General features: G+C 51.7%; 1 protein-coding gene across 5 annotated transcripts; it reads right to left on the bottom strand.

Moving 5' to 3' along the window:
- Positions 1-2,803: 2,803 nt before the first annotated feature.
- Positions 2,804-21,682, bottom strand: Znf606 (zinc finger protein 606). Of its 5 annotated transcripts, none has more exons than XM_027921102.2 (7): positions 21,436-21,682; positions 20,504-20,602; positions 19,458-19,514; positions 18,898-18,986; positions 10,129-10,255; positions 9,747-9,842; positions 2,804-5,723 (listed from the first exon to the last, which is right to left on the bottom strand). In XM_027921102.2, the coding sequence occupies exons 2-7, from the start codon at positions 20,532-20,534 to the stop codon at positions 3,739-3,741; spliced, it is 2,385 nt and encodes a 794-aa protein (XP_027776903.2). In that variant the 5' UTR covers positions 20,535-20,602; positions 21,436-21,682; the 3' UTR covers positions 2,804-3,738. The 5 variants fall into 5 exon arrangements, with proteins under 5 accessions (XP_027776903.2, XP_071460929.1, XP_027776902.2 ...); XM_071604828.1 differs by lacking the exon at positions 21,436-21,682 and adding an exon at positions 21,123-21,425; XM_027921101.3 differs by lacking the exon at positions 21,436-21,682 and adding an exon at positions 20,903-21,113.
- Positions 21,683-22,354: the final 672 nt, after the last annotated feature.

Raw genomic sequence — 22,354 nt, 5'->3', positions numbered from 1 at the left:
GATCCCTCCCAGACTTTGAAATTGTACCTCAGCAAGACCTGCCCTGTTTGAGGACTCAGTTGATTAGGTCAGTCCCACTCAAATGGTCTCCCTTCTCATTAATCCACAGACAAGTGGCTTGGGACTTTAATTACATCACTCATCACATCACAAGGCACAGCCACAGACACAAAACGCATCACGGCCGCAGGCCTCCCACATGCGAGAGGCCTGCCTGCACACCAGGGGCAGAATTCTTGAAGACCATTTTGGAAGTCCACCACCACAGTATCCAAAGCCTTGGAGAACCTTCATAAGATGCAATGCACAGGCCCAAACTGAAGGACCCCCTGCTTCAGCACCTGGGTGAGTCCAGGGTGTGGTCAGTTGTAAATAACGCCCCGAAGCTTCCAATGGCTAGGGAGTGTTGGAAACCGACAGGCCTGTGGGCCCGGTGGGACTGATGAGGAAACTGCCCAGAGGCTGCTCCCGGCACTTCCATGTCCACCAGAACAGGCGTCTCCTTCCTGACAAGCAGCTGCTTTGTGGCTGTGCTTTGGGGTAACTGTTCCTCCCCTCTGCCTCCTGGGAATGGCCCTCAATCCCAGGGCATGCTGGGCCTCCAGGGAGGCTGAAGGGCTGGACAGGCCCCTCAGCCTAGCTACAGCTGTGCTCGACTACACCCTGGTCAGCACAGGCACGTGCAGGGGGTTAGCCAACGGTGGGTCCAGGCCGCAGCACTTGCTCTTTCAGGGTGGACACGTCCTTTAGCTAACGGTTCATGAGACCAAACGTGGACACCTGCAGGCTGGTGGCCTCTGATCAGGTAGTCTTTCCCTGAGACGGCTCCTACCTTGCCTCCCTGCGGGAGGCCCATGCCTCACACAATGCCCGCCCCTGTGGGCACTCCGCCCCTCTCCTGGTGGTTGAAGGGGGACGAGCACTGCCTGTCTCCGGGAGCCACTCTCCTGTCAAGGTGTTTCTCTGGGTGGCGTGGCCATGTAGGGGAAGCAGCGGCCAGGACAGGGCTGGAGGGAGAGTTACAAGTGAGACTCGGGTGCCAGCGCACCCCCAGCCCAGCCTGCTCTCTGTGGCTGAGACCTGTGAAGCCATGAGCCCCCACATAGACTTCCTCCTCTAAAGTCGTCCTGTCAGTCTTCTAGTCACAGCAGCAAAGCCAGCCGACAAGAGCGCTCTGTCAGGGAAGCAGGCAGCACACATCGCTGGCCGAGGGGCTCCCCAGCCAAGGGGCTCCGGAACCACACTGCAGGCCAGTCCTCGGGAGGGAGCCCCTGGCTGTGGAGGGCGGGCACGGAGCCTGCAGAGAGCTCAGGACATGAAGGTCAGGGTCAAGGGTGCTGCGGGGGAAGGCACCGAGGCTGCAGGGCAGGAGCTGGGAGCGCCTGACAGTGAGGACTGGCTGAGGGTTAGAGCCATCTGGAGGCAGCGGGTGACAAGGGGGAAGAGCAAGAAGCCAGTGTGCAAGGGAGTGTCCAGGGGGACCCACAGCAGGAAGGCGAAGGGGGACGTGATGGCTGGAGGGGACTGGGTCTGTCGGGTTTCAGAGTTAGGGAGGGGAGGGCGTGGTGAAAGGGACATGGCCGAGGGGCAGGCAGGTCGGACCCAGCCACGGAGGGGTCCTGGAGTCCTGGACACACGCGCACTAACAGCACTGCGCTCCGGGGCAGTGTGCAGCTGTGAGGGATTTCACCTGACTCCTGAAGGGGCTGAGCCACAGGAGGCCTCTCAAACACATTTTAAAGGTCATAAGGCTGGGACAAGGTCCCCAGGTAGGTTGCCAGGGTACACTGTGGGATCCCTGGGAGTCCAGACCCGCTGCTGGGGTCCGATCTCATCACACTCAGGACAGCTCTGGACACGTGCTCTGCCACAGAGACCTGCTGACCCCACCTCTCCTAGGGCCTCTGCCTCTGAAGGCCACAGGATAAACCATCGACTCTGTGAGTCCAGCAAGACGCCTAGCATGGCCACCAGTGCAACAGGCCCTGTGGGCCAGGGGACGTCACAGTCACACCTGTGGTCGGACAGTGAACACAGCCTCTCCACAGAGTGCGGCCATGTCGCAGGACGTCCTGGGAGTCCTGACTCCCCGGGACGAGATGGCCCTTGTGCAGCGCTGACACCTACCCAGGAAGGGTCCTTGGCCCAAGTTCTTGGCTCCCTCCTGCCCCTTCCCCTCACTCTGGGTGGACTGGCGAGGTTTCCCTTCACTCCTGACCTCCCTCAGTCGAGTGTTCTTTTCACCTAAAGATTAAAAGAGGCACACACCGAACACTGAGACCCTGGGAAACGCCCTGGCGTGCACAGGTCCAGGGAGGGCAGACCGCCCTCCAGGGAGTGCCCCAGGCCCACTGCCCCATCACCCTCAGAGCTGCCAGGGCCAAGTGCTAGGAAACCCAGATCCCAGAAGATGCAGCAGTTCCAAACTCAACCCAGATTTCTTCCTATTCCCAGTGATCTGAGCTCAACTCGTGTTAACAGCAATGCTTCAGGACAAAGGAGACAGTGACTTCATTTCTTTTTGCTTAGGATTTTCTTGAATTTTATTATCAAATCTCTACTATAGAAACACTAAACAAAAGGGGAACATGAGGGTAAAACATCACTAGAGACGCAGAGCACCGTGGTTGGGACACGGCCTCTGGAGCCAACCTCAGCTCTACTCCTTACTAGCTCTGGTCCTCAGCTGGGTTCCCCAACATTTCTGCCTCGGTTCCCCATTTGTAAAACTGGGGTAATGGTAGTACCTAGTTAATGGGATTAAACAATTTAATATCTGAAAAAAAATTCAAAACAAAACGGCAAAAGATAAGTGCTATATGTATTTGAAGAACAAAACGAAGACATCTTAAATTAAGTGGGTTAATTTCTCCATGGGCCTCACAGGTCCTTATCCATACACACATTTTTTAGATGTGTTATAGTAGATATCACACACAATTCTATGTTCTTTTAATTCCTTTGTGCTATGTATATTGAAGCCGTGTCCAAAGTTATAATTTATAGTGATCGCCTAAAACAAATTACAAACTACCACCCAAGGAGGGAGTCATGAGCAGAGACAGGCAGCGGACCCTGGCCCTAGGTGGTGAGTGTCACCTTCGACCCACACCAGCCTCACCCTTCCAGGCTGCACCCTTTCTGCCCTCAGTGATCTCACGCACTCATCTTGTCTAAGGAGTTCATCTTGACCAACAGCAAACACCCCACTCAAAACTATACTATTTCCTTTCTTGAACCAGATTAATATCCCATATTCTACCCCTAAAAGGCCACCCAAACCCTGCCCTCATCAAAGCAAAATCTATCTGCATTTCTGTAATTACGCGTAAAATGGTGTTATAAAGATTTCCACCCAATATCTCAGCTCCATGAGAAGTACATTCCAGTCCAACCCGGCTCTGCACGAGCCCCCCGACAGAGCACACGATCACAGAGGTGGGAGCACATGCTGAAGGGTGCCCCCACCAGATCCTCAAGCACAGGCTCCTGGTGGGCTGCGTGCGGAGTCCAGAGCTCCCTTCTCTGTGTTGACATGAGGCCGAAAGGGCTGATGACTGCAGATACCCTTTCCCTAATTTTCTCATCATACCATTACTTCCAAGATATGCCCTACTGAGTGACAAAGGGGGAAGTCTTCTTGAATTCTTAATGAGAAGCTTTCCCTTTTGATTTTATTTATAGGGTTTTCTCCTATAGGTTATCAAATGTACAAGAAATGAAAACCCTCCGATAAATTCAAGGACGTTTCTCCTCGCTGTGACTCCTCTGGTGCTGAAGCAGGGCCGAGTGGCCGCTGAAGGCTCTCCCACACTGGCTGCATATGAAGCGCTTCTCTCCACTGTGCATTCTCTGGTGGATAATGAGGGAGGAATTCTTACAGAAAGCTTTCTCACAGTGGTTACACTTGTAGGGCTTCTCTCCAGTGTGGTTTCTCAGGTGCACAATAAGGGAAGAGCTCTCATTGAATGCTTTCCCACATTCATTACATCTGTATGGTTTCTCTCCAGTGTGAGTTCTCCGGTGTGCAATAAGGTGAGAGCTACAGTTAAAGGACCTTTCACACTGATTACATTTATAGGGTTTCTCACCAGTGTGAATTCTCCGATGAGCCACCAGGTGACAGCTCTGACTGAAGGACTTCCCACATTTATTGCACTCATAGGGTTTTTCTCCAGTGTGAGTCCTTTGATGCCTAACAAGGTGAGCCATTTGGCTGCAGGATTTCCCACATTTGTTACATTCATAGGGCTTAATTCCAGAATGAATGATTTCATGCTTAGTGAGGGCTGAGCGTTCTCTGAATGCTTTGCCACATTCCTGGCAGTTATAGGGTTTCTCCCCTGTGTGAGTTCTCTGGTGGGCAATGAGATGGGAGCTCCAGCTGAAGGATTTTCCACACTCAGTGCATTTATATGGTTTTGCTCCAGAGTGAGTTCGTTCATGTTTACTAAGGGCTGAGTAATCCCTAAAAGCCTTCTCACACTCGTCACATTTAAAGGGCTTCTCTCCAGTATGCATTCTCATGTGGGCAATGAGGTGGGAGCTCCAGCTGAAAGACTTCCCACACTCTGTACACTCAAAAGGCTTCTCTCCAGTATGAGTCCTCTGATGTCCAATAAGATGGGAGTTCCAGTTGAAAGATTTCCCACACTCATTACATACATAAGGTTTTTCTCCTGTGTGTATTCTCTTGTGTACAACAAGATGAGAATTCCAGCTAAAGGCTTTTCCACACTTGTTACATTCATAGGGTTTTATTCCAGTGTGAGTCCGCTCGTGTTTAGTAAGGGCGGAACGATTCCTAAAAGCTTTTCCACACTTGTCACATTCATAGGGCTTCTCTCCAGCATGACTCTTCTTATGCTGAATCAGGTAAGAGCTCCAGATGAAGGACGTGCCACACTCACTGTACTCAAAGGGCTTCTCTGCAGTGTAAGAGCTTGTGTGTTGAGTGAGGAACGAGTCATACCCAAAGACTTTCTCCCACTCATTGTATTTACATGCTTTCTCTACAGCACCAAGTTTCTGATGTTCCATAAAGGATGAGAAGTAAAAGATATTCTCATATTCTTTGTAATCATACTGGTTTTCTCCCATATGGAGTCTTGGATGTTCATTAAAGGATGGGCTCTGGTTAAAGATTTGATGGCACTCCTTATACTTATACAGTTTTTCTCCTGTGTGCATTCCTTTATGATCACCAAAATGTATTATATGGTTGAAAGACTTAACAGCATCAGTACATTTGAAAAGATCATCCGCAGTTTGCATTTTTACAGGGTGAACAGGGTGGAGGGACTGGAACAGGGCTTTGTCATGATCACTGTTTTCACAGGTGATCTCATCTGCATACATTATGGCCGAGTTGCACCTCCAGCTTTCAGCATGCACATCAGGCTTATAGAAATGCTCTAACTGAGAAACCCTCTGACATGGAACAAAGTTTACGCTCTGGCTATACTCTGCCCCAAGTCCACAGAATTCAGAATTCAGTCCTCTCTGAGACAGGACTTGTTTTTGCATGAAGACCATTTGCCTCATAGCTGTACTCTGGTTTGTATGGTACATTTCTAATTGGTCTTTACATCCCCAAACTCCTAACCTAGAAAACCAAGGATCATCCCATATGTATCTTTTCAACTTCACGCCGTGGGATGGTTCTTCATTGAAAGCTCTCTGTGTTGGGATCAAGGCACTGCTTCCATGATCTCTCATCCACTCTAAAGAGAGACAGAAAAGAGCCGTGAGGACACAGAGACCTAGGCTGGAAGGGTGATGAGCTTCACAGTCCATGCTATTGGAAGGCAACAGTGAATCTGTTCTCTGGAAGCCAGAGAAATATCACAGCAGACAAGAGTGAGAAGTGAACATTGTTTACCAGAACACAAACTACACCACTGAAGAGTACTTTCCCATGAAAAGCAGAACCAGAACAAGGGTGTGCAGAAATGAGCAAACTTTGTCAGACTGTGTGCTTAACACTGCACATGACCAAGATGGCCTGCTTCAGGACTGGCCCTGGCCCACTCCTGGGAATTGAGGTCTTGAAGTATTGTAACTGGTAGAGACTGTGACATGCTCCAGCCCTTGAAGCACACTGTACCTGCTCCTCCAGGCATCTCTGCGAGCCCTGCTGATCCTGGTGAGAAGCTCTCTCTACCTGCTCTCCCAGGCATCTACGCAAGCCCTGCTGTTCCTGATGAACATCTGCTTTCTCTCTGGAAGGATGGAGTTCAGGGATTGCAGTAAGGTGTGCTGGCACTCTGCCCACGTGAGCAACACCTCAAACACCCTAGACTCTCAGGCTCAGGCAGGTTTTCCAGCAGAAAACACTTCACTGGGCGTGTGTACCTCCACTGAAGAGCTGATGGAGACCCAGGCCAGGTTTCCTCTGGGCCGAGCCCTGCACACCTTTTCCTTTTGCTTGTATGCCTTCATTATGACAAGCCCCAGATCTAAGTACATTGATACCTGTGTGTATGTGTCCTCCCAGAGGGCAATGAACCTGGGTTGGTCTTGGGGACTAAAAGGACACGTGAATGCTCTTAAGGTATGGGGGGAAAAAGGGCAGGGCAGGGCAGGGCAGGGCAGGGCAGGGCGAACTGGTTCAATAAAAGATGGGAATGCAGGCTTAGAAACTAACGTGCAAATCACCAAAGAGTGTCCTGACTTACTTCTATGTTAGAACACCTTCATAATTCCCATCTTGACACCTGCCCCCAAAAAAGGAAGATGGGTGGGGTGAGAGAGAGCACCACCAGCAAGACAGGAGCTTATCTGTGATAAAACGCTTTCACATTGTGTCTGTATCATGGAGTCCAGTTGAAGACATGAGATTCACCAGCTCAAAGAGCAACACCATCGTGGTTTCAAAACACCCCTAAGGTTACAATTCTTGTGAACTACACAATCATTTTTAGAGCAATTACATAAGATATGGACTGGAAAAACAGGTGCATGACAAAAAAGCCAAGGGAGTCGCAGCCTGACCATCTGCACTCAAATACTGGTGCTGCCCCCACCCTATGTGGACTTTCCTGATGACTGGCTGAGAATGAATCCAGCAAAATGCTGCCAAATTCCCTCCTTTCCCTTCAGCAAGAAATCCTCAACGCTGAGGCAGCAGCCCTCCAACAACGGGAGTCTGCTATTATAATAAATGCTCACATGCTCGGTGGCTTACAATAACACAAGTTTATTACGGTACAGTTCCGGAAGGCAGCAGCCATCAAGGTGTGCCCTCTCCAGTGGCTCTGGGGAAGCCCTGCCCTTGCCCCCTCCAGCCTTGAGATGCTGGCTACCCTCTGCAGCTTGAAGCTTGCTCCCCATCTTCAAAGAACAGCACTCCCACCTCCACCTCTGTCCCACCTCCCCTGTGTCTCTGACCCTCCTGCCTCACTTTTGTTGAGGACCCTCATGATTTCATTTAGAATCTACCCAGATGAGCCAGGATAATCTCATCTCAGAATCTGTAATTTATTCACATCTGAAAAGCCCCTTCTGCCATACAAGGTGCCCTGTTCGCACACTCTGGGGGTGAGAATATGGACTCCTTTGGCAGCCATCACACAGCTTCCCACGAGTATCCAGTGGGACCAGACTTTGTTCTCTTTCTGTAGCTTCTCTTCTCACTTCCCATGCACCACCTTTCTCTTTACCCACCTGAATTCATCGTAACAGAGGCTTAACTCTGCTTGAGAAGTGGCACTGATTACAAACTTCACACTTAGCTCTGAGATGTGAGTGCACCTTCATATAGTTCTCAAATTAACTCCAGAGAAACTTAAGATGGTAGCTGACCAAACATAAGACCAAAGAAACCGTTCCTGTCCAGCACTACACAGTGCCGGTGGCCCACGGAGCATGCACCAGAGACAAGCCAGAAGCACAGGAAGTCAATAAACATGTCAGAGCCAGGACATCGACAACCCCATCCCTCTGGAAAGGCAATTTTAAAACTGGCTAGATGGTCAAAATCAAATTTTCAGAATTCTGTAAATGAACCAGAGCCTTAGATCAACCAGAAAGTGTTAAACAAGAAAAATAACAGTATCAATAAGGACAGTGACCTTTGTGGGTTTTTAGTAATGTACCCTAGTCCTATCAGGGGCTCCCCAGCTCATCCGTAGTCCTGAAAAATAATAGCCCACGTGTCCAATACTGGGAGAGAAGAACAGAACAGAGCTGGAGTTTCTCCTAAGCCTCATTCCCAAACAACAGTCAAGAGTGGTCCTGCTTGGTGGTCCCTAGAAACCCCGACAGAAAAGGTCACCTCTGTCCTACCTGACGGGGAACTCACAGTGTGCAGAAAGCCTTGAGGGAGCTGGTCAAGCCTGCACCTCCAAGCTGTCAGGGGCAACAGCAAGCAGCTAGGTCCCACAGCACTCAGCTAGGGCCATGAAGAGGACAAGCTCAGGAGTGAGATGCACACAGGAGCTCTGAGAAGCCCCAACCAAGAAGGCCGCACACACACATCGACAGGAAAACTATACAGAGAGAGAACTGTCAAAGGAGAACTCTGAAAGCAGCAGGAGACAACAGCTCCTCTCACACAGGGGAGCCTCAACAAGTGGGCTTACATGAGTGCTTCTCATCAGAAACCATGGGACAAAAGGAAAAAACTGTCCTTCAAGAATTTTATATCCAGTAAAATTACTCTTGGAAAATAAAAGAGACAAAGAGATTCCCAAAAAACAAAACCTGGAAGTTGCCAAACCCTCCCCTAAAGAAATGCTAGTAGCCGGGCACAGTGGAGCACGCCTGTAATCCCAGCAGCTTGGGAGGCTGAGACAAGAGGATCGCAGGTTCAAGGCAGCCTCAGCAATGGCGAAGCACTAAGCAGCTCAATGAGACCCTGTCTCTAAATTAAAAAAAAAAAAAAAATAGGGCTGGGGATGTGGCTCAGTGCCTCCGAGTTCAATCCCTGGTTCAAAAAAAGAAAACAAAAGAAAAACTAAAGGGAGCCCCTGAGGCAGAGAGGAAAGAACCACAGGCAGCGACTGCAAGTGAAGACCACCAACAAGAAAACCACAGATGCGAGGGCAAGCGGGGGCACGTGTCTTCGGCTGGTAACTCCCACTTTCTATTTGATTCAAAAGGCGATAACAGAGCAGCAGTTATAAAATCTATGCTAGACCCACAGGAGGTGACTCCTGAGAACAGCACAACAGGAAGGCAGAATACGGTCAAAATAGACTGGATTAACTGAGTGAGTCTGTTACAAATCGAGATGCAAACTGCAGTGCCCAGAACAACCTGGAAAACGTACAACAACAGAGCAGCTGCGGCCCGCAGGGCGCGTCCAGGTGGGGAGAGCCACCTGAGCGAGAGGGAGCTTTCAGGAGGCTCTCAGCTTCACGGTCTAGCAGCTTCGGTTTGAGACATGAATATGCTTCCTAAATAAGAACAACTTTCTTGTTGTTTTCATTTTTAAAAGAAGAGTTTGTGGCCACGGGCTACAAATTTGGGAAAAACAGAAAAATCAAAAGTTTTAAAGTTAAGTAAATGAAAGAGCAGTCATCTCAGAGAAGGGACAGCAGAGAAGGTGAGCGCCATCGAGAGGTGCCCAGGGCTGGGAGCTGGCCCAGCAAGCTGTTCTGACAGTCAGGTGGGGCATCTGTGCTGAGAACACAGCAGCAAAGTCAGGTGCCAGGGAGGGAGCTCCTGGGAGGGATTCTCCAAGGTCCCAAAACAGGTGACCCCTGCCCTCAGCCCCCTTCTCTCACACAGGGGCCTGCCCTCACCTGGACAAGAGCTCTCAGGACACGTCTGCTCCACCAACCACGGTTCTTCTCCTTGTTCCAACAGGGAGATGACCTCAGGCTTGGCCATCTGATTCCCTGTGTGTGGAGGGAAAATGGCACTGTGAATCAAACAGGAGACAGCAAAGATGGATCTGCCCAGTCCTTCCACAATGCCGGGCCTGAGAAAGACGCTGTCCACTCCCCCAATGATGCCCCACTCAAGACATCCCCTTGACCAGTCCTCATGCAAAGTCCCACCAGGACTGAGGAAGCACAGGTCCTCCTACCTCATGAGTACTGGGGCTCCAGATCACCTCAGCCCTGAGAACTGGCCCCCACCAGGGAGCCACTGGGGCACTGCCATTTTCACAGTGTCACTTACCCACAGAGAGCAGGTGCCCATAGGTCTCCAGCATCACATCACGGTACAGAGTCCTCTGCACAAGATCGAGTTGCCCCCACTCTTCTTGGGTGAAGTCCACAGCCACATCCTCGAAGGTCACTGGTTCCTAAAGAGCACGTGTTTCTCAGCCAGGGCCCCCTCCAATGTTTCCAGGGAAAGAACAAGACTAAAAGCCTGGAAGAGGAGACTGGAGGGAAGGGCCTCCTGGAGGTAGTCAAGAATCTGGCCTCACCAAGGCCCCAACTGGACGTGTGGGGCCCCAATAACCACAGCAAAGAGGAGCAGGTGTCTCCTAGGACACCTGCCCAATACCAGTAACACCTGGTGGTGTGGACAGCTCACCTGGGCAGTCCCCTCCCTGCAAAGGCAGGCAATGAAGCCCAGGTCAGAGTGGGAACAAGCTAAGGACACCAACAGCAGGCTAGAAACCACGGGCCTAACTCTGTGCTCCCACATGGGAACACAGGCCCTGGAAGGGACTGAACATTCACATATGACCTCCTGGCCACCGTGGGGAAGCTTCCACCCCAGACCCTCCCTCCCTGTCCACTCCCAGACCCTCTGAATGCATCCCCAGACCACCCCCAAGTTCATCCCAGACCTTCTCAATCCCTCTCAAGGACTGGAGCTAAGGGTGAGCAGGACGACCCTGAGTGGCTGGGCCAAGGGTAATCAGTCACAGTAGCCATCAAAATATGTGACCTAAATAAAACCCGCGCTGACATTTTTAGGAATAAGAGAACAGGAAACTATAGGGAAAGATGAAGTCTGACTTTTACAATGAAGACATCCCTTACAGTTCCTCTCAGAGATGAGTTGTGTGCCTCAGGCACCTGGCATCCAGGCGGGCATAGGGGGAAGTGAGTGATGTGTCCCCAGAGTTCCTGCTCACCGGGCCTCACAGCCCACCATGCACATGGTCCTGACAGGGGCAGAGCCAGCCTAAGACAAACACCTGCCGAGCAGACAGGTGTGCAGAGCATCACTTCTACTCTGAGGGTCCCTGAACCCCTCCCTGCCCTCCCAGCACCCACCTCTCTCCTCTCCTGGGGGCATACCTTCTGTCCTTGCTAGGCACAGCTCAGACACAGCCTGCCACCTCTAATCTCAGTGACCATCTCTCTCTCTGCACCAGAACTGCACCTTCCACTCGCACTGTGACTGGCCTGAAGAGCCGTCCCTGCCGCAGTTCCCTGGAGACCTGCCAAGGCCCCACAGCCAGCTTGTCGCAGTCCCTTCCCCACCTGTGCCCAGCATTTGCGGCAGCGAACATGCGCTAAGTGTAGAGACGCGTTGTCTGAAGCTCTCACCAAGAGCCCTGGTGCCGAGTGACTGCTAGGCCGGGGGGCTCCTGCCTTGGGCTCCGACCCTCTGCAGCACAGACGGGGCTGGCACATCCCGTGAGCCACTGCTGACTGTGGGCCTGTGGGCTCCGTGCTGACCTCCTGCTTCTCCCACAGCCCTGTCCAGACCTGTTTGCTGGATGGCTACCTGTGTCTCTGCATTCTGGGATTCTGTCTGAATGGGACACAGGACAGAGAAGTGCACAAACCCTAAGCTCATGAGCTTTCAGAGCACAACACCGGTGGGGCAAGCTGGGAGGCCCTGCTCACTGTCCACACACCTCCCGCTACCTGACCTCCCTGGGGTGGCACCTCAGCTGGCCTCCACAGCTACCTGCGCTTCACCAGGATGCTGGCAGACTGCCACAAACTCACCTCCCAAGACCCCAGAGGGACCACTGATTTTTTTTTAAGCACTGAAGAATCACACCTAGTAGACACTGCCTTGAAGACAGATGAATAGAATGAAATCACTGGAGAAGGGTTTTGCAACCCCTGATAATAAAGTGGATGCTGACAAGAACCACGGACAGCAGCTGGGCCAAGGAGAAAGGCCGACAGGGAGCTTTAGGATGGGGGTGGAGGATAGGGGGATAGGAAGGGTAGTAGAATGAAACGGACATTATCATGACTGTGTGTATATTTGTGACTGCATGACCAATATGATTCTGCAACCTGTACACTCAGAAAAATGAGAAATTAGATCCCATCTGATTCAAATGTATGATATGTCAAGGTCATTGTACTGTCATGTGTAACTAACTAAAACAAATAAAAATCAAAAAAAAAAAAGATGGGGGTGAGGGCGTATCACCACCTCTAATCCATCCTTCGCCTGGAGATCAAGCACAGACATTGTGGGCCTTCTGATGCAACAAAGCAGGAGGGGCCAGAGCCACACAGAAGTACTGTCAAAATACCAGACGGGCCTGGGGCTGTGGCTCAGTGTAGAGCACTCGCCTAGCACGGGCGAGGCCCTGGGTTTGATCCTCAGCACCTTTATTAAAAATAAATAAATAAAGGTATTGTGTCCAACTACAATTAAAAAAATAAAGATTCAAAAAAAAAAAATACCAAATGGATCTGCACAGCTCCCTAGTCCAACTGCCAGTTCACAGGACACGGGGGCAGGACTCGTCTGATGACATCACAAAGGCAAACCAGGCAAACCAGCCAAGGCACCAGTTTCTTCAGCCTACCAGGCACAAGCCATGTGTGGGTTTTCTGTGGATCCCGATACGAACAACCAACAAACCAACTCTAAGAAGATATTTGGGCTGGGCATGTGGTGCACATCTGTCATCCCAGCCCCTCAGAATGCTGAGGCAGGAGGATCACAAGTTCAGAGTCAGCCTCAGCAACGTAGCGAGGGTCTAGGAACTGTCTCAAAATGAAGAATAAAAGACTCCTGGGGATATACCTCAGGGGTAAAGTACCCATTTACCAATCCCCAGTACCAAAACAGAGAAGGCGGCATTTTGGGGACAAGTGAGCCAGCCTGAAGTGCACCAGGTACTAGGCAACGTTAAGGAACCAAGTTAAGTTCCTGGGTGATAAATGCTCTGTGGCTACAGCCTGAAAGGTACCTCTCTCTTACAGACCCAGACATTCTTACAGGTGAAATGACAGGGTCCGAGACTTGATTCGAAATACTCATTTTAACAAGAAGGTGGTTGGAGCGAATGAAACGGCGGGGGCTGAACGCTAGCAGGCGCTGAAGCTGAGGATCATGGGGGCCGTGGAAGGCTTGGAGGCAGGGGACACCCGCACCATCACCACAGTGATGAAAGGGACTCTGCAGACGTGACTGAAATGGGGAGGTTATCTCAGAGTACCAGGTGATCCCACGTGGCCACACAGTCCTCCTGGGAGGGAGGGAGGCAGGAGGGTCAGCCAGTCACAAGATGGAGGCAAAGGTCACAGCACTGTGCTGAAGACAAAGGGCACAAGCAAGGAGGGCAGGTGGCCCCTGGAAACCTGACCGGCAGGAAAGCATACTCCCCTCGGGCCTCCAGTGGAGCACATTTCAGACTTCCGCGCTCCAGAAGAGAGAGTCCGTGTTGTTGTAAGCCATCACGTCGGTGGCGGTCTGTTAAAGGGACTGCTGTACGTCTACAGTACAGGCAGGTGTGGTGGTGCAGGCCACACTCCAGCTACCAAGGAGGCTGAGGCAGGATAGCAAGTTCAAGCAAGTTCAAACCCAGGGAACCCAACAAGTCACTCTCTCTACATAAAAAGTGAAAAGAGCGAGGAGTGTAGCTCAGTAGAGAAAACTCCAAAGAACACGTGTGCAAGCGCAGGTGTGTGTTTGTGTGTGTGAAAAAACAGGTCAGCAGCACCAGAAGTTCCACAGTGTGTCAGAAATGCTGACCCCAGTAAACAGAGCAGAGGAAGGCTGCCGCGGGAGCCCGGGCGGCTCTGGGCACCTACTTAGGACACAGTGAGGCAGGAGGGAGTAGGGCTGGAACACTCGCAGCAGAGCCAGACCCAGGACGGCTCCCCGTCTCCCCACCGTGGCCCATGCCACCAGCACTGCACTTGCACCTGGGCAAAGCCCATGAGCATTCTGGACCCAAGTGTGCAAGGTGGGTTCCCAGGCTGCCGCCGGAGTTGAGACCCCTGCAGTGAGGCCTGGGGTCTAAGTGGCCCAAGCTGAGACAGGCAGCAGCACTGACCTGCGGATCCTGGCCACTGAGGCCCACCGCCTCCAGAGAGGGACTTGTCAGGAGGGCGGGCATCTTCAGCTGCAGCAGACACACACACAGCCTCACAGCCCTTCCCTGGTGAACACAGACAGACCAGAGGACCCCTGGGACAGCAGAAACACCTGCCACCCAGGAAGGCGGAACTCAGCGGCCAGGCGGAGCAGCACCCAACTTTCAGTGAACTGTAGGTCCCATTCTCAGCCTCTCAGCCCAGGAAGACTGCAATGGAAAACGAAGCAGACTATAGAAACACTCTCTGGGGACAGGGAAGGAGTCCCAGAAGTGGGGAACAGAGGCCCTGCACTCAGCTCAGGATCCCCGAGAGCTCTGTGGAGGTGGGAATGACGGCCAAGCCTCCCTCTCTCCCTGAGGACAGATATGGAATGCAGAGCAGAAATAACAGCCAGCAATTTGTTGAGGAGGCCCATCATTCAGCAGAGGACCCCAGAGCGAGAACATAAAGAAGGAGAAAGTTACCTTTTAAAGCACAGTTCTCTTAAAATAAGACACACACACACACACACACACACACACACAAACAGCCATAAACAAAGCTATACATTTGAAAAAAAAAAAAGTACCAAAAAACACATGACACAAGTTAAGACAAGCCACAGACTGGAAGATAACTCACATATGGCAAAGCATGAGGGCCCAGAGTGCATGGAAAATACCTACACAGCAGCACAGCAATGTCTAGAAATCCAGGGACAAGGGAATGAACCAGAGAGAAAATACAAATGGCCAACAAAGATACCAAAAGATATTCTATCTCACTAGTATCCAACTAAAATAATGCAACAGGACTTTGGGTCATAAGGTCATTGAAAACTACAGGACCTGGCAAAGACGCAGGGAAATGGGCATTCTCCCAGAGTGGGGAGGCTGCACAGAGGCTGCACCCAGGCTGAGCCACACAGCAGCAGGCCTGGGAACTCAGCAGTATTCCCCTCCAGGGACATGCTAGGGGAGGTCTCACAGCGGCACAGACGGAAGCCACGGGGACATTCCCCATGTGGTTTACAGCAAAGACAACAGAGGCAGGCCTTACACGCCCATCCAGAAGAAAGGGCGGCAGGGCGAGCTTCCCCGTGGGGCCACCTGGCGTAACCCACCTGTATCAACACAGGCCACCTCAAAGTTCCACAAAGGAAGCTTTAAAGAAGCAACAGGTACAAGGGAGGAAACTTCAGAAAGATCAGACTGTACATCTCTGCTGTCTACATAGTTTGTTATGAAAACGAAAAAGTATTATCTGTGTACACACCAGATCCATGACCGGCAGCTCTGGAAAAGAACGAGAACCACTGAGGACAATGTAAAGAAGGAACCCAGCAAACGTGACCACACATCACTCCCCAGAGTGATGGGACTGGTGTTTGTTCAACTGCTTTCTATACTTTTCTATAACTTAACAATCTGTCAAAAGAATATTTAAAATAAAAATTTCCAGAATTTAAAAAAGGAGATATTATCAAACTCGGAGGCATGAGGACTAAAAGCAGGAAAAACCAGTCCAGCTGAATACTCCCCCATGCTAGTGGCCTCACCTCAGGGACAGTAAGAGGACACAGTGAAGAACTTCCAGAACTGCACATGAAACACAAAGTCCAGGAGCTGAGGGCAAATCCCCCCCTAGTGTGGAGACGCAGGACTCACACTATTACCTGCTGCTTTGGGGTGATGGGAAGGAATGAGGCCTTCAGCTCCAAAGAAGCCCTTCCAAGCTAAACCCCCTTTCCCACGATGGCTGTGAAGATGCCCCACCAAACCCAAGAAACCTTTGCACATCACTCCGTGCACAAGTATGCACTTGTCTAGGCCCTTCCCATATCTGCTTACTCACAGCCCAAGAGGGTCTGAGAGAGGAGTCCAAGGTGTTGACCGGGCTTAGCTGCCTGCCCCAAAGGCTATTTCCTGATTGCTCATCACCTGGGTTCCGTGACAGGCTCTCCTTCATGGAACCCTGGGCAACTGGCAACCATTTCTTTGGTATCTCTTTCTTCCCCCAGTACTGGAATTGAACGCAGGGCCTCTCATGTGCTAGGCAAGTACCCTACCACTGACTTAAACCCCAGTGCTTGTTATTAGTATCTTAATGTAAACTCTTTGCAGAGAAGAAAACCATAACTAGACAGTCAAGAAGGACCAAGGATGGGTGCACAGTATTACTAGTGTTTTATATACCTGTTTTATCATGCAGAAGTTCCTGGTGAATTGCTGCAGACGGGTTTAAGAGCATTTCCACATTGGGGAGGTTGGCTGGCATTTTAGATAGACTGAAATATTATCACTGTTGTTATTATTGTCCCTTATTCCATGAAATAACAGGATCTGGGCTCCTGCTAGCTGGCACTTCACTAAGTAGCTTGTTCCCAAGAATGGACTGTGCAGATAATGAGGGATGACAGCATTTGATGTTCTCACCAGGTAGATGCTTTATTTCAATAAATATTTAACTTGGAAGGAACCCTAAAAAGACACAGGCTCATCTGTGTTCCTGAAGTCATTGATTAATTTAAAAAATCTCACAATTCAAGTCCAAGTTTCCCACAGGGAAGAATCCAAATGAGTGTGGGAAGGGGGCCAGGAGCATGGTCTCAGAAATCACAACTCTTCAGACATTAGAGGGTACTGTGTTTCAATGTTGTTTTATTTTCTCAGCATTAACTCTGATAGGTTCTCAGAAACCCTGACATAAATGAACAGCGCAGCACAGCACAGTGGTCAGGCAGGCTTCTTCATGGCACTGTTACCGCTAACTGGTTCCCAGGAGACTGATTCAGGGCCCGCCTCAGCCTAGGCTGCTGCACTGCTGCACATCTAGAAATGACTGTATGCACGAGGACAGCAGTGGACCCCACAGCTGCCCCAGTCCAGACCCAGGAAAGCAGCACCCACATCACTGCATCCAGGCCCCTCTCCTTCCCAGGAAGCAGCACTGCCTCATGGGGCTACACAATTATGATTCACTTCACCTTTCCGCTTTGAAAATGCAGATTTTATAAATTTTTCAAATTTTGGTGGAGGTGTAAAGTTAAGTGATGTAATTTGTAAAAGCTTTATAACACAGTGCCTCACATTTACTTGATTCGTTAACTTATAAATAAAAGACCTAAATACTGTAATGAAACTATTTATTTGAAGACCTAAATAATGTGATGAAATTATTTTCTTTGCCTTTTATAACCGGGAATCAACAAAGTAAATGGAAGTTTGATGAATTAGAAAAAATAGATTAAAAATCTCCCATTTAGAAACATGGGATAATCTTAAGAAACTGAAATCAGTTAAAAAATGTGCCTCGGTCATGAAAAGGAATGAACACTGATGCAGGCCCCGACAAGGAGGAGCCTGGAACACTGCACTAGGTGAAAGCAGACAGGCATTCGAGGCCAGAGACCATGGTTCCACGGACCCGCAGCCTCTGCACAGGCAGATCCATAGAGAGAAGGCAGATCAGCAGCTGCCAGGCTGGGGGCTGGGGAACAGGGAGAGACTACTAGAGGGTACCGGACTTCTCTTCAGGGTGATAGAAATGTTCTAGAATTAGATGCTGGTGATGGATGTATAACTCTGTGAATATATTTAAAAAAAAAAACAACTATGAAATACTTTTAAACAGCATAGTTTATGTGGATATTTCAACAAAGCTATAATGAAAAAAACTTAAGTGCCTGCCTCTGGTGGAGACTGGGCAGGAAAGGGAAAGGGACAATGCCTGTCCCACAAGTCTACTGTCCTGTTTCTCTCAGGAGCCACCACTGTGCCCTCAGTCCTGAAGCCCCCGGCTTCGACTCCCTGTATCTCTGACCTTGCTCTCCTCCCCAGCTCCCAGGCCTGAACCGCCATCCTGCTTCCCACAGCCCTGCCCTCCACACTTCCAGGAGCACCCCTCCAGCCACCTCTGAACTTGTACCTCCTGCTCCCAACACTTCTGAGGCTCCAAGCCTCCCAGGGTGGAGTCCCAGCTCTCAGCCAGAAGGCAGGTTCTTTCTGGTCTCTCCAGTCTGAAAACTAACTGGGGTCAGTCTTGTCTAGACACTGGCCATACAGTGCACCCCCAGCCCCAAAACACACCTGAGGTGCTGCAGGTGAGGCCCTTCTTCTACAATGCCCGCCTGGCTCCAACCTTCCACAGCTGCTCTGTGCCCACTGGCCTCCACACAGTTGCCCATCTCCCAGCATCAGCTGGACTGAGCTGCTACAGGGCCCTCCCCACAACACACAGGCAGCCCAGGCCACCTATGAGATGGCATTAGCTAGTGAATGACTTCTCCAGAAAGGAGTCTGGGAGGTTCTCAGGGCAGAGGCTGACGCCTGTCCTTGCATTCCTTCACCAGTCAAGGAGGGCACAATCCACATCAGCCTCAATCAGATCTGAATACATGAAACAGGTGGGAGGAGGAAAAGGGGGCTGCCAGCCAAGCGGGCCACCCTTCATCCTGCACAGAGCCCTAGGCAGAGTTGTGGCTCAGCACTTTGGACAGGCGGGTGTGACAGACTCTAAGTCATGGACCACTGACTGAATTCTCCCCACCTGCACTCGAAACATGAACATCTGGCTGATTCCTTTTCTACCCAAACTCTTGCTATTGTAAATTGAGTAACCAGAATGATTGGGATGGCCAGTGACAACGTGGACACACATCCTTTGGGAATATAGTTCCCCTTCAGGAAAAAGTGGAAGCCCATCTCACCTGGACCTGGGCTGCTGGGTGCCCAGCAGCCCTCCTCCCCTCCTCGTTGCTCCCATCCATGTGCCACGCAGAGTCCTGAGGACACAGAGCTAAGGAAGGAAAAAGAAGTCACCGAGGCAGCTCTTTCCTTACAACAGCTCCACCACACCAGCGCTTCCTCCTGGGGGCTGAGGAAGACTAGCACTGCCCTCCCTTCATGGGAAAGGAGTAGACTTGCTTCTTCATTCTACAGACGAAGGCAATGCGGCCCAGAAAAGGAAAAGGCACACAACTGAACACACCAGTCCCTCGCTGACACCCTATGTCATGGGCAGTAGCATCTGTTCACAGCCTTTCTGGGCTGGAGCCCTGAACGGCTGCACACTGACTCCCACACATCCTGCCCTAGGAGCACTCCAGCTCCTCTTTGCTCCAGCTCTGAACAGTGTCAGATCTGGACCACAAATCCCTGCCCTGAAGAATCCCCAGGTCCCCGCTCTGACCCCAGCTATGGCAGATCAGTGCAGGGTGAGGCCACATGTGGCAGTCAACATGGCTGAGGACACTGGCTCTCAACTCACCCCAGGAGGCCCACGGGTCAACAGCTGCCATCCCCCAGGACTGGTCCATAAGGGCACCTGCACAGAAGGATCAGGTTAGGGCTGTGACACCAAGCCAGGTGAATAAAGGTGACAAAATGGAAAAGGAGGGCTGGGACTGTAGCTCAGTGGTAGAGCGCTGGTCTCGCAAATGTGAGGCACTAGGCTCGATCCTCAGCACCACATAAAAATAAACAAACAAAGATATTGTGGTCATCTAAAACAAAAAAATGGAAAAGGAGACTGCCTCACTGAGGGGAATGACAAAGTTCCACAGAGCCCAAGGTAGGTGGATTTGTAAGGGAAATGCACACAGGAGTCAGAGTCAGGAAATGTATCCACACAATGTAACCATAGGACAATTAAAAACCACCTTTTAAAGGCTTGAGGTATCTGACAAATACAGTGTTATCTAATTTTTTTTTTAAAAAAGTTAACTACTAGGATACTTTCTTGATGTCTAGTGATGAAAATCTCACTTGAAAATAAAACATACCACTGACATCACACTATCCTTTAACATTGTTTTTAAATTATAGATCAATGCAGCTGGGAATAGTGGCACATGCCTGTAATCTCAGCAACTCCAGAGGCTGAGGCATGAAGATTAGAAATTCAAGGGGACAGCTTCAACAACTCCATGAGGCTCTGTCTCAAAATAAAAAGAAGCAGGGATGTTGCTCAATGGTAAAGCACCTCTGGGTCAATCCCCAGTACAAAAAACAAAAAAGTTAAGTAAAAAACATGGACAGCTTTAAAGACATTTCTATTATATGTATGATGGTCTTCCAAGAAACCCCACAAATCGCCAGAAAATCTTTTGAGTTAGTGTCACTTTTCAGGAGCTGACTGTAAAATATAAACAAGTCGGTCTTTTATGCCAACTTTTTCCCCCTTTCCAGCAACCGGTTCTAATTCTCTACTAAGACAGGCAAATCCTCTCCCATCCCCAGAATCCTCAGCCCTGACCCAGTGCTACAGCAGGTCCCATCTAGGGAAGGCCCAGACAACACAGGATTCGGACTCACCCCACGAGGCCCACGGGTTGATGGCCGCCATCCCTGAGGACAGATCAACCAGGTCCCTGTCCAGGAGCACCACCTGCCCAAGAGCACCTGATTCCCAGTCTAGAGACAAAAGTGGAAAAAGACAGAGTGGTCCTTTTTCACAGAAGACCCAGTGGGAACAAAGAAGAAAGTAACCCACAGAAGTAACTAAAGAATCCCAGTAAGCATTACAAGAAAACATAATTTACATGGTAAAACGTAACAGAATTTCTGGAGAGAAATGAAGGGTAACTTGAATAAACCCAGGGTGCCATCTGAATAAGGGTGAAAATTTATCATTCCCAAGAAAGGGAGTCGACTTTCTTGGGAATGATAAATGGAACTTTCGGATGATCTAACAAAAATCACTGTAAAATCTACCTGCAGATACAGTCATGGTCTAGGGCTGGAAGACGGGAAAGTGGGAGGTGACAGCTCCCATTTGGGTGCAGGTGCCTTCTAGGATTATGAAAATGTTCTGGGATTAGACGGTGGTGACTGCTGCACAACTTTATGGATAGACAACAAAACCACTGAATTGCTCGCTTTAAAACGGTGAATCCTGTGTCTCCTAATCTTTTAAAAAAAAAAAAAAATGCACCTGCAGGACCTCGAGGCCGGTGCTTGCCAGCCCGCGCGCGTGGCCGAGTCCGGGCCGGGGGGCGGAGCAGAGCGGCCTGCCCGGGCGGCAGGCCTGCGCCGGAGCGCGGACCCGTCCGGAGGCCCGGGGCGCGAACAAAGCGCGGCGGGCCGTTCGCACGCCACGGCGACCTGACGCCAGCCGCCGCCGCACGCCCCGCACCGGCTGTTCCCACCCACGTCTGACGTCCTCCTGCGCCGGCCGGGACGCGGAGCGCCTGGGGCAGCGGGCCGCCGCTGCCGCTCGGGCGGGCCCCGCGAGCGGCCCGCCTTACCTGGCTCGCGGCCCCCCTGCGCGGCGGGGCAGGTCGCGCCCGCCCGAGCCGCGGGCCGAGGGCAACGGGGCGCGAAGCCGGCGCGGAAAGAGCAAGCGCAGGCCCCGCCCTAGAGCCGCGCCGGCCCCCACCACTGGCGCCACCTCTCCGCGCCCCCTCTCCCGTCCCCCGGCTTCCGGCGGCGGCAGCGGCAGCGGCCCCACGGCCCGGGCGAAGGCCTCACGGCGGCCGCGGACAATGGCGGCCGCTCCCCCGGCGCCGAACAGGACGTGCCGCGGAGGCTGCTGGGAGCTGTAGTTCACAGGACCGCGCTTCCGGTCCTGGCCGGAAGCGCCGCGAGGGCCGGCACCCCGGCCGCTCCCCTGCGCGACCGCTTCCGCGGCGCGGGGAGTGTACCCCGCCAGCCTTCCAGGCTGCCCTCGCCCGCCGCCTGGGAGACCCGGAGCGGGCGGCCTGAGCTCCGTCTGCTGAGCGCGCTGCGCCGGTCCTCCGAGATGAGGAGCCCGGTCCTGAGCCTCCCTCGCCTGCGGGGCACGCCGCTGCGAAGGCCGGGCTGCCCCGCACCTGCCGATGGCGGGCCCAGGAGGCCCGCCCCGGCTGTTGGCTCGACCGCCGCCCAGGAGCAGGACTGGGAGTGAAACGGGCTCCAGCCCGGGCCTCTGGCCCTAGTTGGCCCATGGACCCAGGCGGAGCCACCGGCGCCCAGGGTCCTAGGGCCTGACCTGTGCGGGGCGTCTTCCCCTCTCCACCTTCTTACTGGAAAGTAACTTTTCACGCCCGCCGGGCTCAGGTCTCGGGGAAACCACGACAGCCAGGATCTACAGTGTAGGGAGGACAGGAGAGCACACGAGGGAAGAAATGGAGTACAGTGGCTCTGGAGAGGGGTGTGCACACCATAGTTTGTAGAGAAGCAATGGCT

This window comes from Marmota flaviventris, chromosome 18 (assembly GCF_047511675.1).
Source record: "Marmota flaviventris isolate mMarFla1 chromosome 18, mMarFla1.hap1, whole genome shotgun sequence".
Taxonomy (NCBI): Eukaryota; Metazoa; Chordata; class Mammalia; order Rodentia; family Sciuridae; genus Marmota; species Marmota flaviventris.
The sequence above is the reverse complement of the archived record's forward strand: the minus strand, read 5'-3'. Positions and strand labels throughout refer to the sequence as shown.